This window comes from Lissotriton helveticus, chromosome 10 (assembly GCF_964261635.1).
Source record: "Lissotriton helveticus chromosome 10, aLisHel1.1, whole genome shotgun sequence".
Classification (NCBI taxonomy): domain Eukaryota; kingdom Metazoa; phylum Chordata; class Amphibia; order Caudata; family Salamandridae; genus Lissotriton; species Lissotriton helveticus.
The window spans coordinates 159,888,317-159,905,247 of record NC_136071.1 but is presented as its reverse complement, the minus strand read 5'-3'; the positions used below and the strand labels follow the sequence as shown (position 1 = coordinate 159,905,247).

The 16,931-nt window shown below is 41.3% G+C and overlaps 1 protein-coding gene across 5 annotated transcripts in view; it reads left to right on the top strand.

Annotated features, from left to right (window-relative positions):
* Window positions 1-16,931, top strand: part of CARD11 (caspase recruitment domain family member 11) — a 1,114,500-nt gene that overhangs the window by 720,319 nt on the left and 377,250 nt on the right. For all 5 annotated transcript variants that reach the window (XM_078664998.1, XM_078664996.1, XM_078664999.1 and 2 more), the window contains exon 6: window positions 13,281-13,433. In XM_078664998.1, the coding sequence (XP_078521124.1) occupies window positions 13,281-13,433 (153 nt within the window). The remainder of the gene's footprint in view (window positions 1-13,280; window positions 13,434-16,931) is intronic.

Here is a 16,931-nt window from a genome sequence, read left to right as displayed (position 1 = left end):
TCACTTCCACAATAGAAGATGCCAGCCTTTCTCAAAGGTTATTTGGAAAACCCTCAGAAAGATCTTCGGCTAGATCTCCCTAGCACTTTACTTGCTTGCGGGGGAAGATGAATCTTATTGAGCCCAAGCACACCCCTCCTGTCCCCCTTATAGCTTTACACATTTTGTTAAAAACACATTGGAGCAGAGGGCAGATTGGCGCTTGCATGCACTTTGTTTGTTTTTTGAGTTCAAAAATAAGTTTATTGAAAGTAATACAAGGTAATAATACAAATGCAAGTGAAGTATTATGGGAGAAAATAATAAGGGGATGGAAAGGGAAGGGGAATCAGAGAAAATGTACATAGAAAATAATGCAAAATGAAATAAGCAATTAGAAACATAATGAACTAATCATGGGTATCAGGAAATAAAAAGAAAATGTGCAGTAAATATACAATGAAAACAAATGCAGATATAACTATGCAGTTAAACAGTTTAGTAAAACATGAGGAAAGAGAAAGGGTATCAAGGGGGTTTAGAAACCTCCTGCTGAGCAGGGTTAGGACGAAAGGAGCGAGTTGTACAATTGTCTAAATACAACGAAATAGGAAGCCATAACTCAACACGCTTAGCTGCCAACTGGGCAGGGAAAACAAAAGCAGTATCAAGTCTATGATTGTGACACACATTGTACCACCATGCTTTGAAAGTAATAGTGGATGCAGACTTCCAATTAATAGTAATTTGTTGAAATGCAACAGCTAACAATAAATCAACAATATGAACATTTAGGTCAACCTTGTCCCAACAAGGGGATAGACTACCCAGGAAGATCTGGATAGGGGAAAATGGGATATTAGTAGAAAAAATAACATTAATTTGGGCCCAAACTTGTAACCAGAAGGCGCGTACATCCTTGCATATGAACAACATGTGAAACAAAGTAGCATTAGGTGAAGTGCAAGACCAACATGTATCTGGTGTGATAGGGAAGCGTTTGTGGAGAGTAGAAGGGGTATGTAATAAACGGTTGTAAATGAAAAATATAGATTGTGTTAGAGATGCAGCTCTAGAAGATTTACGAATCTTTGTCCAAATTTTGTCCCAGAGAGAGATTGGCCATGATACGGAGAAATCATTCTCCCAAAGCTCTTCCACCTTGGATTTGGGTCTGGGAAGTGTATGTGTATGAAGGTGTTTATATATGAGAGAGGCTTTGGGAAAAGTACGTAAAGTAGAGTGAAGTAGAGTAACAGGATCAGGTAAAGTGGAAGAAGGGTTAGACTTGGAAAGCCTGTTATAAACTTCCATAACTGATGCTTTAAGGAGGAGTTATTTGGGAGTAAAAGAGAGAGGTAAATCAAAAGTAGAGCGAAGAGTGTGAAAGGGCAAAAAAGTGGATTGTGAGAATAATTGCGAAATCCAAATCAAACCCTTGGTTCTCCAAGATTTCCAGAAAATAGGTTTACCCCGAATTAAAAAGTGTTTATTGTGCCAAATAGTGGAAGAGAGAAAATCTGCAACACATACAAGAGGAGAAGAGTTAGAGGATAAAAGGAGTTTGAGAGTGAATTTATGAATGGGAGTAAGGAGCGATGAGGGCTTGCGAGAAAAGGAGATACATTCAGCAAAGGAGAAAGGGGAAAGAAAAAGGCGCTCAACCTTAGTCCACAAAGGGCAAGGGGAATCAGGATCTTGCAGCCAAAGGGAAGATTGACGTAACAAAAAGGCCTTATGATATGCCATGAAATCCGGAAAGTTAACACTGCCTTCAGAAGTAGGACGGGTGAGTTTGGCAAGGGACATTCTAGTTTGTTTATTGTGCCATAAAAAGGCGGATAAAACTGAATTAATTTTTTTTAAAAATTTAGTTGGAATAGAAAAAGGAATATTGGAAAGGGTATAAAGAACAATAGGGGAGAGCATCATTTTGATAGTGTCTAAGCGACCCCACCAAGACAAGTAAAGAGGATGCCACCTAGCCGTAAGGTCCGTTAACTTCTGAATACATTTAGTAAGGCAGAGGGAAATGGTATCATGTATTGAAGGGGTAATATGCAATCCTAAATATTTAATATGGGAAGAACTCCAGGTGTAGTTGGAGGCACTGAAGTCAAACTTAAAAGTGAACTTTGTCAAGGGCAGGATTTCGCATTTGTCGTGATTAAGTTTGTAACCGGAAATGGAGGAATAGGTTTGCACTTCTTCCAAAAAAGCGGGCACGGAAACAGCAGGGTTCGAGATGAAAAGTAAAATATCGTCTGCATATGCAGCAAGTTTTATGGATAAGTCTTTAGTTTGAAAACCGTGAATGTTGGTGTTTTGGCGTAATCTGGACAGAAAGGGTTTGAGAGCCAGGTTAAAAAGAAAAGGTGAAAGAGGACAACCTTGGCGAACACCTCTGCCAAGGTCAAAATAAGGAGAAATTTGGCCGTTGGCATAAACTGCAGCTCGGGGGCGAGTATAAAGTAATGAAATTAAGGAAATGAATTTAGGGCCAAACCCAAACCAATTAAGGGTATGAAAAAGATAAGGACACTCAACCCTATCAAACGCCTTTTCGGCGTCTAGAGCTATCGCCGCTAAAGGATGTTGGAGATGAGAAGATTTTGTTAAGATGTTAAATAAAAGTCTAGTATTGTCAGTAATGTAACGGCCTTTAACGAAACCCGATTGTTCATCTCCTAGAAGGTCAGGGAGCAAATGATCTAGTCTAATCGCTAAGGATTTAGCAAAGGTTTTGTAGTCAATATTAACTAGGGAAATGGGTCTGTAGTTTTTGCAATGTTGGACATCCTTTCCGGGTTTAGGAATTAAACAAATGTGAGCGTCCGAGAAAGTGCCAGAAGAAGAGCCGACTTCAGCAAAAGAGTGGAGAAGGGAGTGAAGTTTTGGAATCAATAGTTTGGAGAAATGAAGATTGAACTCAACAGTAAAACCATCTGGGCCAGGGGCCTTGTTAAGTTTAAGGCGCTGGAGGGCAGTAAGCAATTCTGTTTGTGAGACATCAGATTCTAAGGAGGAGAGGTCAAGAGGGAAGGATGTAGGGGTTTGGATGGTGGAAAAGAAGTATGCAAGAGACTGAGGAGAAGAGTGGGTGTCGGATGTATATAAGGTCTTGTAGAAATGGGAAAAAGTAGCAAGAATGTCAGCATCTTTGTGTTGTAAGTGTGCATTAGTGTCATAAACCGATTCGATATTCACTTTATTATGCTTGACTTTTAAGTAATTAGCAAGAATCTTCCCAGCTTTATTCCTGCCGCCATAAAATTTAGCACTTGACTTAAGTAGATATAAAGAGGCATCCTCAGTAGATTTTTTATTAAATTCAATCTTAGCAGCAACCAAAGATGTTAGACTATCTGAGGAATGGGAAGTGAAATAGGCGTGTTCCAATCTCTTAATGTCATGGAGAAGGGTTTTAGTGAATTGGCGAGAAGTTTTACGCTTCTTGGCAACAAAGTTAATAATAAAGTCGCGCGCCGCTGCCTTGAAAGCATCCCAGAGAGTATGTTTTGAGACTGGAGGGACATCATTAAAAAGGAAAAATTCGTCAAAAAAGGTAGAGAAGGAATTGGAAAATTTAGGGTCAAGAAGAAGGGCATTATTAAAACGCCATCTTTTAGGGCCCTCAATTTTGGGGAGAAGCTCAAGACTAACTACTACAGGAGCATGGTCAGAGAGCAATATTGGACCGATTTCCGCCGCATTAAGCGTTTGGGCAAGTGCGTGGGAGACAAAAATATAATCAAGTCGTGATTGAGAATGGTGATGAGGTGAGTAAAAAGTAAACTCTTGTAAAGTCGGGTTACATAAACGCCAAGAATCTACCAGCTTATGTTGTGAGATAGCTTGAGTAAACAATTTATGTGGTTTTGTGGGGATATAAGTGGCATCAGACTTCCTGTCCAAAAAGGGGTCAAGAGGGTGATTACAATCACCCGCAAGGATGAAATTATCATCCATGAATTGGGTAATGTGGGGAGAGAACTCAGCCCAAAAGAGGGGTTCACCGTTTGTGGGACCATAAACATTAAGAAGAGAGATTGGAACACCTCTAATCGATAGTCTAACATGAGTCCATCTACCATTACTATCTGATTCCTGGGAAATAACTGTAAAAGGGAGCGACCTGCGACATAAGATAGCAACACCATTGCGTTTACCATCACCTTGTGAAAAGACTTCACCTACCTAACCTCTTCTAAGTTTTTCAGATTCTGTAACAGAAAGGTGAGTTTCTTGAAGAAATGCAATGTCTATATTTAATTTAGCTAGATGGGATAGAATGCGCTGTCGTTTAATTGGAGAGTTAATACCCTTAACATTCCAAGAGATTAAATTCAAAGACATAATTTAAACAAGAAGAGAACAGATTGATAAAATCAAAAATCAAAAATGCAATCAATAAGATTAAGTAAATCAGGAAAGAAAAAGGAAATGGTCAGAAATACAAGAAGAAAAAAAAAGAAAAAGTTGAACAAGAAGAGAGTAATATTGAAGATTTTTAACATGTACATTTTTATTGTATATAGTTAATTAAAACCTTTACAATATTGTTCATATAAAAAAGCAACTTGTACTTTAAAGTTAAAGTGTACAAACTAGAGATACATTAAAATAAAGAAACTTTCTAAAATGTCTGTGTATATAGTGATTTTGCAGTTGTACTTGCACTTCGCACAGTCGGATTTGGACCTTTGCCGTCCTTTACCTCAGTGTTCATGATTAGCTGAAGTGCCTTTTGGCAAAATCTAGCCGCCCTACAAGCGGTCTGCAGTTTGTAGCTGTTCAGGGCCAGCATGACGGCCGGGCGGCATGATCTAATTTGAGAAAGATGAAAAACATGAAGTAGGTAATAACGTCTCAGATTTGTTAAAGATGGGCAAATACACAATATGTGCATCAAGGATACTTCCATTTCCCCACATAGTCTACAGAAGGGTGTCGGCCATGTTTGCTTCCATGCAGGTGTGTGATTTTTTAATATGGTGGTTCCCAGCCGTAATTTTAAAAGTATTTTTTGAGCAGCTGGTGATATATGGTTGACTAAATATGGTTGTGGCTCTGCCTTCCCATATGTGCCCAACACAGTCCATGCATGTTTTTTATTTGCTGTGGCAGCTTTATCTGCTGTCCATGATATTTGCTTTGCTGCTGCGTCAGTCTCTTTTTTAAACGCCACAAATGATTGATTTGTGTTCCATGCCTTTTCCATATTAAGGCTCGAGACGGCGTTCTCCCATACCATTTTCCATGAGTTTTTTGTCTTTTTCTGGTTATTTATCTCAGTCCAACAAAGGCCCATAAGGGTGTCCTCTTTAGCAGCTCTTAGTTTTCAGCAAGTTTTTAATATGGCTGCTTGTCTAATTTGGTGCTGGTTTAGTAGACCGAATTCCAAGCGGATCTGGGATTGAGATACGAACCTCGGAATATGAAAGATGTACTTGAACAACTCTGATTGTTGTGTGTTCAAAAAGTTAGCATCTTTTCCCTTGTACAACTCCGATCCATACGTGAGAGATGGGAGAAATGTTGCAGATATTATCTTCAACAAATGCGAATTGGATGGACAATTCATTTTTCTTTTTAACAAATTTAGGGCGAAGCGTAGTTTGATAGCCTGTGCCTTTCTGTAAGACTGATGATCTTTCAGCGACCACCTAGCATCAATTACAACTCCCAAGTATTTGTACGTGGAGGTCTGCTCTAATGTGTTGCCTGCAATTTGCCATATAAAGGATTTCCTCCCTGGCCGAGCGGCAAAACAGACAATCTTTGTTTTTTTATAATTAGTTTGGAGCCCTTGTGCACAGATGTAATCGTTGAGCTTTGTGATGGAACGTTGAAGGCCCAACGGGGTCTGACTGCAGAGTACGATGTCATCTGCGTACTGTATGCTCCTGATTTTGTGGTTGGCTAGCTTTGGTGGATCACTTTCTGTTTCCGCAATGCACTTGTCCAGGTCCGCTGTGAAAATATTAAACAGCGTTGGTGCCAATACACAGCCCTGTTTGAGGCCAACACGGGTGAAGATTTTACCTGTCGTTCTATCGCCGTTGGCTAGTTTTATTCTAACCCAGGTGTTCGAGTATAGGTTTATAATGGCCGACAGCAGCTTTGTTGTTATTCCCCAGTTGGCCATCTTTCGCCATAGTGCCTCCCTCGGAACTGTGTCAAACGCTGCTTTGAGGTCTACAAAGCATGTGTACAGTTTCGCTGAGTTTTCCCTACTTTTTTCCACCATGAGATTTAGCGCCAGCAGGTTGCATGATGTACTGGTTCCTGGCCTGAATCCTGTCTGCGTGATCGGCAGAATCTTGTTCGCACTCACCCAATCTTCCAGGTCCCTCAGAAGATTCGAGGCATAGATTTTGGCCTCGACATCTATGAGTGCAATGAGGCGGTAATTGCCTGGGTCGGACCTTGAGCCTGCCTTAAAAATAGGATGTAAAATGCTGCCTCTCCATGACTCGGGAATGCTTCCGGTTTGAAATACATCATTATATAGTGGGGTGAGGTATTCTGCCCAAAACTGTTGGTCTTGTTTGAACAAACCGTTTGGTAGGCCATTTGGGCCTGGGGCGCCTTTGGACCTCAAGTTTTTAAGGACCATTGCTACCTGAGATGGCGTTATCCAGTTTCTGTATGATTTTGGCTCCACTTCTTGGGTATTTATTAGTAGCGAAGTCTGCTGGTCAGTGCACCAAGCCGGGATAGTTTTCCTTTGGGCTTGCTCGATGTGTTGTATCCAATCGCCCTCGAGAATGTTTGCATTGAAGACCTGTGCTGCTCCATTTGCCACTTTGTTAATTTCAGCCCAAAATTTCCCGTTGTTATTAGATTTACTAGATGCTAGTAGTGATTGCCAGATGTCATTTTGGTATTTCGCTTTTTCTAACCACACTTCTTTTTTGTAGGTTTGTCTCAAGCTATAAATTTGTTTGCCAATATCTTCACCCTTTGTCTTGGCTATTGCATGTAGCTTTCTGATTTCTCGATTGAATGACCTTTTCTTACGCAATATTGGTCCAAAAGGCACATGCGGTGATTTTCCAGTTTTCCTTTGAATGATTTGGGTTTGAGTCGAAAATCTCTCCTTTAAATTTGTGATCAGATTTTCCCAATTGTCCCGGAGGGCGGATGCATCTGCTTCGGACACTTCCGTGTGTACTTTTTTCACGTACATCATTATTTCCTTGATATTGTTGCCATTCCAAACTAGTCTCTTAAGATTGTAGAGACTTGGAGGTTCGATCAGTGCTTTGCATGCGGTGGCCCTTTTGTATTGGACACTGAATTCGAAAGCTTGTAATATTGAAGAAAAATATCTGCACAAGTGAGAAAAAGACCCAAGAATAAGGAGTAAGAAACGGAAGAAAGAAAAGCATCATAAGAAAGCAAATGGGAAGGTGAAAAAAGGAAATGGTCAAAAAGGAAAGAGGAGGGAATACAATCTAAAGAAAGAGAGTCATCATCATTACGCAAGGGAGGAAATCGATTCATGAGGGAAAGGGAAAAGGGCAAGAGCAGAAAACAAAGAGAGAATAAACAACCTGAAAGAAAAAAATAACCATCAGCAAACATGTAGGGAAATCGAAACATGGGGAAAGGGGAATGGGATGAGAACAAAAGACAAAGAAAGAACAGAGAACAAGAGGGAAACATACTTACAAAAGGGGGAGATGAGAAGAAATCGAGGGGGGAAGGGGCCATGTAGGTAAGGCAACACAACTGAGATCGGCAGGGCGGGGACCCGGGGAGACATCATCAGACAAAGAAGGGTTCCTGTGGAAACAAAGAAGGGAAAAAACAGAGATGAACTACAAAACACTAATCAGTGAAAAAGCCATAAAACAAACAGCGATAATACATCATAAGAGAGAGAACAATCAAATAAGCGAAAAACGCGAGAAGTGACCATGGTTACAAAACAAGAGAGAAAGACAAAGGTAGACATAACTACAAATCAGCCAGGACTAGAGGATGAAGGACCAGAGGCGTCCATGGCAGAAGTACGATGTGCGTTAATGAAGCTTTGCAGTCTCACTGGATCTTCGTATGTGGTCGTCTTGTTATTGTAGGTGACTTTAAACAGACATGGATGGTAGAGTCCGTAGCGAACACCCATGGAACGAAGGACCTCTCTCATGCCTAGAAAAGCCTTCCTACGATTTGCAGTTGCTTTGGCATAGTCCTGAGCGAAGAACAAAGGAGATCCAGACCAAGCCAACTTGGGGATAGCTTTAGCAGCTGCAAGAACCTTCAAAAGATCAGTGTACTCAAGGAAGTAAATGATGATGCCTCTTGGTCGCTGCGAGGAGGACATGGAGGCCGGTAAGCGACCAAGGCGGTGGACACGCTGAATGTTGAGAGATGTTCCCTCAGGGAGATGAAGCAACTTGGGAAGAAAGGTTCTAAAGAAGGCAGGCGGGTCTGTGCCCTCGAGATTTTCCACTAAGCCGTAGATGCGCAGGTTATTCCGTCTGCCTCTGTTTTCTAATTCCTCCACCTGCTTCTGGAGCGCTCCCACCTGTGAGGATAAATGTGTCACTTTGGTTTGAGTTTCCTGAAAAGATACAACAGACTGCTCAACCGAGGAAACCCTTGTGTCAATTAATGACCAATTGTCCGTTAGAACTTGAAGTTTAGCGTTGGTTTCTTCCATGAAAGGTCGAAGTGTCCTGATTTCCTCAAGAAAAGGACGAAACGAACGTATCTCTTCCAGCAAAAGTTCCATGGAAACAGGTGATGACTGCTTAGGTGGTGAGGGAGGAGTCTTTTTTAGTCTTTTCATGGCGCTTTTCCCTGATGCTGGTTGAGAAGAATCCATGGTAGTCTCTGAGCCAGATGAAGCAAGAGAATCCTCTAACTGAGAGAAAGCTGAGAAAACTTTAGAATTTTTCACAAAAGCGACCTTTGTAGGCGTTTTAGAAGGCAGGCGGGACATAGATTTAAGTCGACCCATAGAAAGCAGCTGGAGAAGAATAGGTAGAACGCGTATCGTCAGGACATAAATAGATGATTAGAAACACCAGTAAGTGTGAGGAAGCATATTCAGTGGCGAAAAGAGTTACTTGAAGAAAGTTTCGGTGCTGGACGTTGATCACAAGGTATAAATATTAAGGGAAGAAACATATAAAATGTCGAGTAGAACTGACGAGGCAAGGAAGTTGTCAGTTTGAAGGTGCAGGCGGGGAGAGCTGGAGAATATATCACAGGTTGTACAAGGAAGACTGTTGAAAAATGAAAAAAAAAAAAGCACACGAGTAAGGCTTCCAGAGGAAATGCGTTGCGCAACCATTAAAGGCGCGGAGGAGACCAGCAGGAGAAAAGAGGTTGTTGAAAGACGTAGCCTGCCAGTAAATGGTGAATGGAGAAGCACACTTGCCGACCAGAGGAGAGGCAGGCCAGGAAGGCAAGGAGGAGAAACCTCAGAGCTCTGAGGCTACTATCAGAGAAAATGTATTCTGCAATACTGAGACAACAAGCAATCTGCCGACTCCATGAAATTGCAATACAGTGGTAATGAATTGACAGTTCTGGTAAACTGGTGCATTAAGCGTGACGCTGTGATAACCTGCTGATAGCTTCAAAAATCATAATAGCATATGAAGCACAATTCATCAAGTTGCTTAAAATGGCGGCTGCAATAAAATGCAGGTAGTTGAAAAAAGTGCACTCACTCGCAAGGCGCCTCCATAATAAAGCTGCAACCAAAATTAATCCTCGTAGGAGCAGGAGAGGGCAGCCAAGTTCCCTGGAAATAACGATGCAGATATGCAGGCAGAAAATCGCTCACCTTCACAAGAGGAGCGCATCACGTCAGGTCGCGCAAAATGGCGGCCGCGAATATCAGAGCGTCCTCAGGGAAAAGAAAACGGCAATTTTACTGTCTTTGTTTCTATGAAAAAAATGCTTCAAGGATTTCAGGGCATCGCCGGAACGTTCCGACGGCAGTCCGTGTTCCTCAGGAGTGAAACCAATGAAGGTGAAGGACGAGTCTCCCGGGTCCGCGGCAGAGCCTCACTCAGGCGCCGCCATAACCCACGGGCGCCAAGCCACGCCCCCCACTTTGTTTGTTTTAACAAGTTAATGTTTACCCTTTAGGCAGCTATACTTTTTTTAGCGCGAGACACAATTTTTGGTATTTGCGGGCTTTATAAATATCATTATCATTCTCATCATGTGATCACGCAACTCCACGTTTTTTAACAAAGTCCACAGGGAAGAGTCTTATAGGCATTTTATTTGGTTGCCTGGAGGCAGCACTTTATTGTGAGTCCATGGTTACTCCAGTAGGTTTCCACATATTATAATGAACCTATTGTTGTCTAGGATAGTCAAGTAATGCAGATCTGTTTAGTATGCCTTTTAAGGTTTTATATGCATTTTATCTATTTGATAGACACCTTTATTTTATCTTATTTACATTTGTTGCAGTTGATATGCTCAATTGAAAAATTGTGTTATTTGATAAAGATTCTGCGTTTAAATGATGTATCTTAATGTTTAAACTTTGCAATGGTTTTATATGTCCAAAAAATAACAATAAACTTGAAACTTCACACAAAAACATAGCAAAATATGACCTGCTGTAGACGTGATATAAGGTTCTCTTTTGGGCTAACAAGGTCCTTATGTCTTGGTCTAAGTCAATGGTGGGGACTAAGCAACAAAAATTATTTCAAACTCTCAAGATTGTGCCATGAGGGATATCCTCGTTTACAACAAAATATGATTTCAATATTCTATAAATAAATGTTCTCATGATTTTAGGGTGCAGTGTGTTTTCTTTGTAGATTACAAACTGATAACATATATTTGCAAAGTAAGCTATTTGTTTGAAAATGGGCTCTTCCACCAGACTCCTCGGTCTTCAGCCCTTTGACTCCAGACTTTACTCGGCACTAACTTGACTGACTCCCATCTACCTGCATCATCACTGTTAATAGTCTCCACTGACACCTGAGGCCACTGACCTAACATCATTGACTCCTAACGTCAGTGATCCCTAACTGAACTTCATCAAATAGTAAACTAATCACAATACAGCCTAATGGGATTTTATTTTAGAAACTAAAGCCCAGGCTCGTGTTATAACACATCACTTTTAGATTGCATCCTTCTCTGTCTAGCTTTCTCATCATCCCCTTGCGGATCTTCCCTTTTCCCAGCCTCCAGCCTCCATCCTCGCGATCCGTGCTGCCCCTAATTTATAAAAAACTAAATTCCAGGGCGCTCGTTAGGATGCCACTGCAGCTTGCATCACCCATAGCATCTGCCAGCACTGCCAATAGTAGTACCAATACAATACTAACCCTCACACTCCTACAATTGTGAAAATTCAGGTTATTCCAAGTCCCCAAATCTATAAGAATGACTTCGTCTGCAGGTAGTAATCATTTATAAAGTATATTGAATGAATAAATAACTGTTGCGCTCATTTATAAATTAGGCAAACAGTGCCATCATGTGGCAGACTATCATAAGTGCTGGTGTTGACAATTAACTTCTGGTTCTCAGCACTGGAAACCACCAGCTCAAATTAAGCACTGGATCAATCCCTCCCTTCCAGTCTTCAGGGCCATCATCCAGTGAGAGCAGCTAGGGCTGTTGACCCCACCCACCACTCTTTTCAGGACCATTCTCTGCCACTGCCAAATCTATTTTTATAGCAAAAAGCAGTATACTGCTTTGGATAATGTAGCCTCATTAAAACAGATAACCATTGCCGCCACTAAGCGGTGCCATAAAACCAGAGAAGGGCACTGCATCACGTTTTTGACTTGAGCCCCAAAAAACTTATGACGAGCCTGCCACCTTCTATTCCAGCCTTCTCTAATGAGTAGCTTGTGAGCTAGTGGTAGCTCTCCAGCTACCATTAAGCAGCTTTCCTCTGTGCATCCCAGCTTACTAAACATCTGCTATTCAGCGCTAAGATACCCTTCGGTGAATGTGCGATTTACAAAAACACGCTAACTTATCAAATTATCAGCTTTTGCTTTGTTTAATTAATACATGTATGAATATTTTTAAAAATGTGTGCATGTTCAGAACTCATTAGCTGATGTTTGGAAAAAAATGGATGAATTTCCAAATATATTGAAATCTGATATTTGAATGATGAATCGTGCTGCTTTGAGACCTTTTACTAATATTATTACCATTGTGCTACAGGCATTGCAGCTATGACCTTTGTGTTACCCATGTTGAGGTATTCCAAATTGAAAAACAATTGTGTTTTAAATTACCACTGATGCACCTATGTCCTCATTACTATCTTGCACAGAGTGACCACTAATGGTCTCTCTGTGCAAGATAGTAATGAGGACATCCCTACATCAGTACAGATAGTCTAGCGCAGAGTGACCACTAATGTTATCTTGTCTGATATGGTCACTATTACAACACCAATGACATTCGTTAGTAGCTCAGGATCTGTGATTGCTGCTATGGGGCAGAAGTGGTGGGGTAAAAAAATAAAGGAATAAAATAAAAGGAAAAGAAAGTTAAACTTACCTGCCAGCAGCCACTTCTTCTCCGTCCTCTTCTTCTTCCGTCGACGCAGGAGCAGGAAGCACCCAGGCTTCCACACTCCCCTAGCCAATCACGACGCTGCTGATAGCAGGGTCGTGATTGGCCTGAGCGCCATTGTTTGGCACGCAGAGAGGGACTAGGAGCCTGGGAATGTTCTCCACGCAGGCTGTGCAACACAGTCCGGTGGAGAACATGCAAGTGGACATGACGGTTTGGCCAGCCCAAGACTGCCGGCCAAACCGTCATGCGCACTTAGAGAGTGCCCACCACTCCACCCTGCTCTGTGGGCACTGTGAGTACTGAAAACATCCAAATAACATGCTGTTATTATCATTTTATTTTTCCTGTGTGGTGATTCTCTTCTGCCTTAGTGGAGGAGCCGCCCCTGCTCAGGAGGATTTTTATTGAACATATGTAGCTCTTATTAACGAAAATTTGAAGACCTCTGTTCTAATATTTTGAGCAATTGCTTTACAGTTCTTTTCTACTAATCATTGTCCCAACCCCATAACTTCTACAAAGACCTGCAGTTTCTTTTTAGATTTTTGCTGTCTTGTGCCAATATTTTGGGGAACTTTACGCAGCCTGTTTGAGTTGAAAAAAATCAATAAATTGCCCCTGTTAGTGATGCTGTATGGTACTGCACTCACTTTGAATCAAAGACCTGCTTTCCAACACTAACCAAGGTTTCTTCTCTTGTCTCTCCAATCTACCTCTACCTTTCTCCTGTATTTCTGGACTGGCGTCACTCTCTGCAGGCCGGGAAGCGCAGTCTGCCAGACACTGACAAAGCCATTCTCGACATCCTTGAACACGACCGCCAGGAGGCGCTCGAGGACCGCCACGAGCTGGTGAATAAGATCTTTAACCTGCAGGAGGAGCTCCGTCAGGTGGAGGAGCTACGAGACAAGGTGAGAAAAAACACCTGCTTAAAAATCGTAATAACCTTTATTATCTTAATATTCCAATAACTCACTTGGTCCCAAGAGGCTGGAATATCACTTTAAAGAAACGTATGATGTTGTTTTTTTTTTCATTTTTTAAAAATAATCAATCTGTTGAAGCTCAATGTGCGATATATATTTAGGAGGACCACTACACTCCATGTCATTCCGGACTCAATTTAAAGTCCTAGGTTTTTCGTTGATAATCCAATGCATTCTGGGTGTTGTAGTCTTGTTTTGCTCCCTTTGAACTACTTAGACAAGCACACTTGAAAACAGTGGTTTGCATGTGAAAAGTTCAGGCTTGGAGAAAATGACTTGGAGTGAGGAGGTTGCCATACTCATGTTGTTGCTAGAGCTTCCTGAGGGCCTGTTGATTGGTATAAAGATTTTTTGAAATTCATTTGTTTATGCATTGCACATGCTCTTGGGATTTGTGTGAAATCTACCATGCAGGTGTTGCCGGCCAGTGAGCAAGTATTAAAAACTGCAAATGCAAATGAAGTACTGAATTTAAATTGAAAAAAATTATCAATTGCTTTTAACTTGGAGCCTAACAGCGATAATCTAATAAGCGATCACTGCTTAACTTCGGCCTGCGGCAGCTCCTCCGCTATGGCGGAGGAGTGTCCCCCCCCCTTCCCACCAGCAGCCAAATAAATGAAAAATAAAACATTAATAAACCGTGTTTATTATTGTTTTATTTTTCCCCATAGCATCGTGTCTAGGGTGCAGGGCCATGGGGTGACAGGCAGAGGGGAAGTGGCTGGTGCACTGTTGTCAGTGTGCATGATCGTTTCACAGGACGGCCAAACCGTCATGCGCCCTGAAGCTGTCTCCAACTCAAGCTGCGTTACTGGGTTCGATAACAGCAGGCTTAGGCTTCCAGTCCACCTGGGAGTGTAAATTCAGAATGCTTCAGCCAATCCTGATGCTGCTGTCAGCATGAGAGCAGCACCAGGATTGGCTGCAGGGGATTCTGGGAGCCTGTGTCTGCAGTGCATGGATACAGAGAGGCGCTTCAGAGGGCAGGTAAGTTCTTTATTTTTTTGGGTTGTCCATTCTCCCTTCCCTCCGCTCCGCCACTTTGCAGGACGGCGGCCGCTACTGACTTTGGAGCCCAGTGGTTTCTACGTTCGCTTCACTCTAATGCTCCTGTAGTGGAACAATACATTCCTGTTTTTGCTGCACACAAAAGATGCAGGAGGGATGTGTTTACTAAAAAAGGAAAACCAGGTAAATGTCAGATTTGTCAGTTCATTCTGTCACTGTGTTTATATGCCTTTTTACCTTTCTTAACTCCACCTCTATATACCTTGAGCAGATACATTGTCAAGGTGCATAGATGTGGAATTAGAAATAATAAATCTATGTTACCTATATATAATTACCTTCACATTATTGTTATAGTTTATATTCTGGTTGCAATAGTTTGGCCTGACAATATTAAAAACTATTCAAATCAATATTGTGGCACAACACCATGTGCCGTGTTATGCTTAGGGCACAATGGGCCACATGCATCATTGTAGGAATTTGCGATTCCTAAATTGCGAAAATTAAGAAATCGCAACATGAGAATGCAATTTCAAGGGTGCGGGGGGGGGTCCAAAGGACCTGCACCCCTGAAATGTCACGTAAGTACATTTTACTCACACACATGTCCCAAGGGCATGTGTGTGTGTAAAATATAAGTTTCAAAAATGCACTTTTGTGCATTTTTGAAACTTTTCGCAAATTACCATGAAGGTTTACTTCATGGTAATTTTCCCCTTCCTAATTGCGAATTCGCAATTTAAAAAAAATCATGCATAGCATTTAAGAAATTGCAAAATTTGCGATTTCTTAAATGCTATCGCAATTTAAGAAATCGCAAAAAATTGTGATTACTTAAATTGCGAAAAATGAAAAAAAATGATGCATCCCAAAAAAGGTTTTTGCATTCGCAAACGGCCGAATTTTGCGATTCGCACCGTTTGCGAATGCAAAAAAGCTTGATGCATGTGGGCGAATGTCTCTGTTTATGCCACAGCGCATTTAATGGGGTGTGGCAGATGCAAACAATGACCGTGCACCCTATTACATATAATCTACTGTCTCGGGCAGCGCATTAGTGAACGGCAGAATGGCTGTTTGAAGTAGCCGCTCTGTCTTTGACAGTGCATGTGCCATCTGACCTCCACTTCAAGTGACTGTACTCGATTGCTGAAAGATGTACCAGAGATCTATGGAACCCCCCTTTTCCGCCTTTCAGAGGGAGCCCTTATTGGTGGCTCACTCACGATTTGCCACCTCTTTGTGGTGTACAGCGAGTGCGCCTCCTGATGGCCTCTTTGCCTCTGCGACCATGCACATAACATGGTGCAGGTGAAAAGTCAAAGCGATTCCCTTATTTGAACGGGGTCATGTCGACTATGCAGATAAGAAATTCTCCCATTAAATTGTATTACAGAAGGGAATATACAAGCGTCTGCGGCCCCTTCTGTAATACTACAGTGCCTCCGGACCACTATATGTTATACAACGCCATATTGCCACATTTTATGCTGCAAGTCTCAAGAATCTGCTCAGATCAGTCAGTCAATATTCCTATTTCGCATAATTAATTAAACTCATACAATATATGTACAAAAGCTTAAATATAAATCACGTTTTATCAAAGGAGAGAGCAAACTGTAAAAATTGCTGTCACGAGCACGAGCAGGCTCAAGGATATAGCACATTTATAGGCCAAATTTTAATAAATAACATAAAAATTTCAGATTTGTGACCAATGCCTATGGCTAGAAGCCAGACCTTTGGTGTCCAAAAGCACAGCTGTGCAAACAGTGCATGTAATGCATATAGTCTTAAAGGCGAGCCTAGGTAAAATTGATTTTAAATAAATGACATGAAGGTTTGGGAGTCATACATACTTAGGCTAGCTTTCAAGTCAACCCTGTGCAAAGTAGTTTAAATGTGCAAAACAGTGAATAAAGTGCGTGTAGACTGTAGGTCATAAGACAGGTTACTGTCTAGTCATGCACTGGGAGAACGGCTAGTAAGTTAAGGGAATCTGTTCAGATGTCATGGTGACACATAACATTGGGTATGTTATTCTAGATTTTCCCAAAGCTTAATTCCTGGTTGTGTTCAAATTTAGCTCAAGTATTTGATTTAATTTTGTAGGCATCACTTAAATGTTGTTGTTGTAATAATTATAAAATGTGCTCCCTTTTCTCGATGTAGTTTTGATGAATTGAATACAGGCAAATACCAGAAGGAGTATTTTCGTTTTTATTGCAATGCTGCCTTCATAAAGTTGACATTGGATTTATTTCTCGATTCAGTTTATTTCATACCTCATGTGTGAGAAATTGGGACATTTGGTATAATGTCAGGCCTTTCAGTGAAAGGGATAAATAGCAATCCGGATTTCATGTTTCTGTATCCATGAGATTGTCTTTTTATAGCTAACTTGAATGA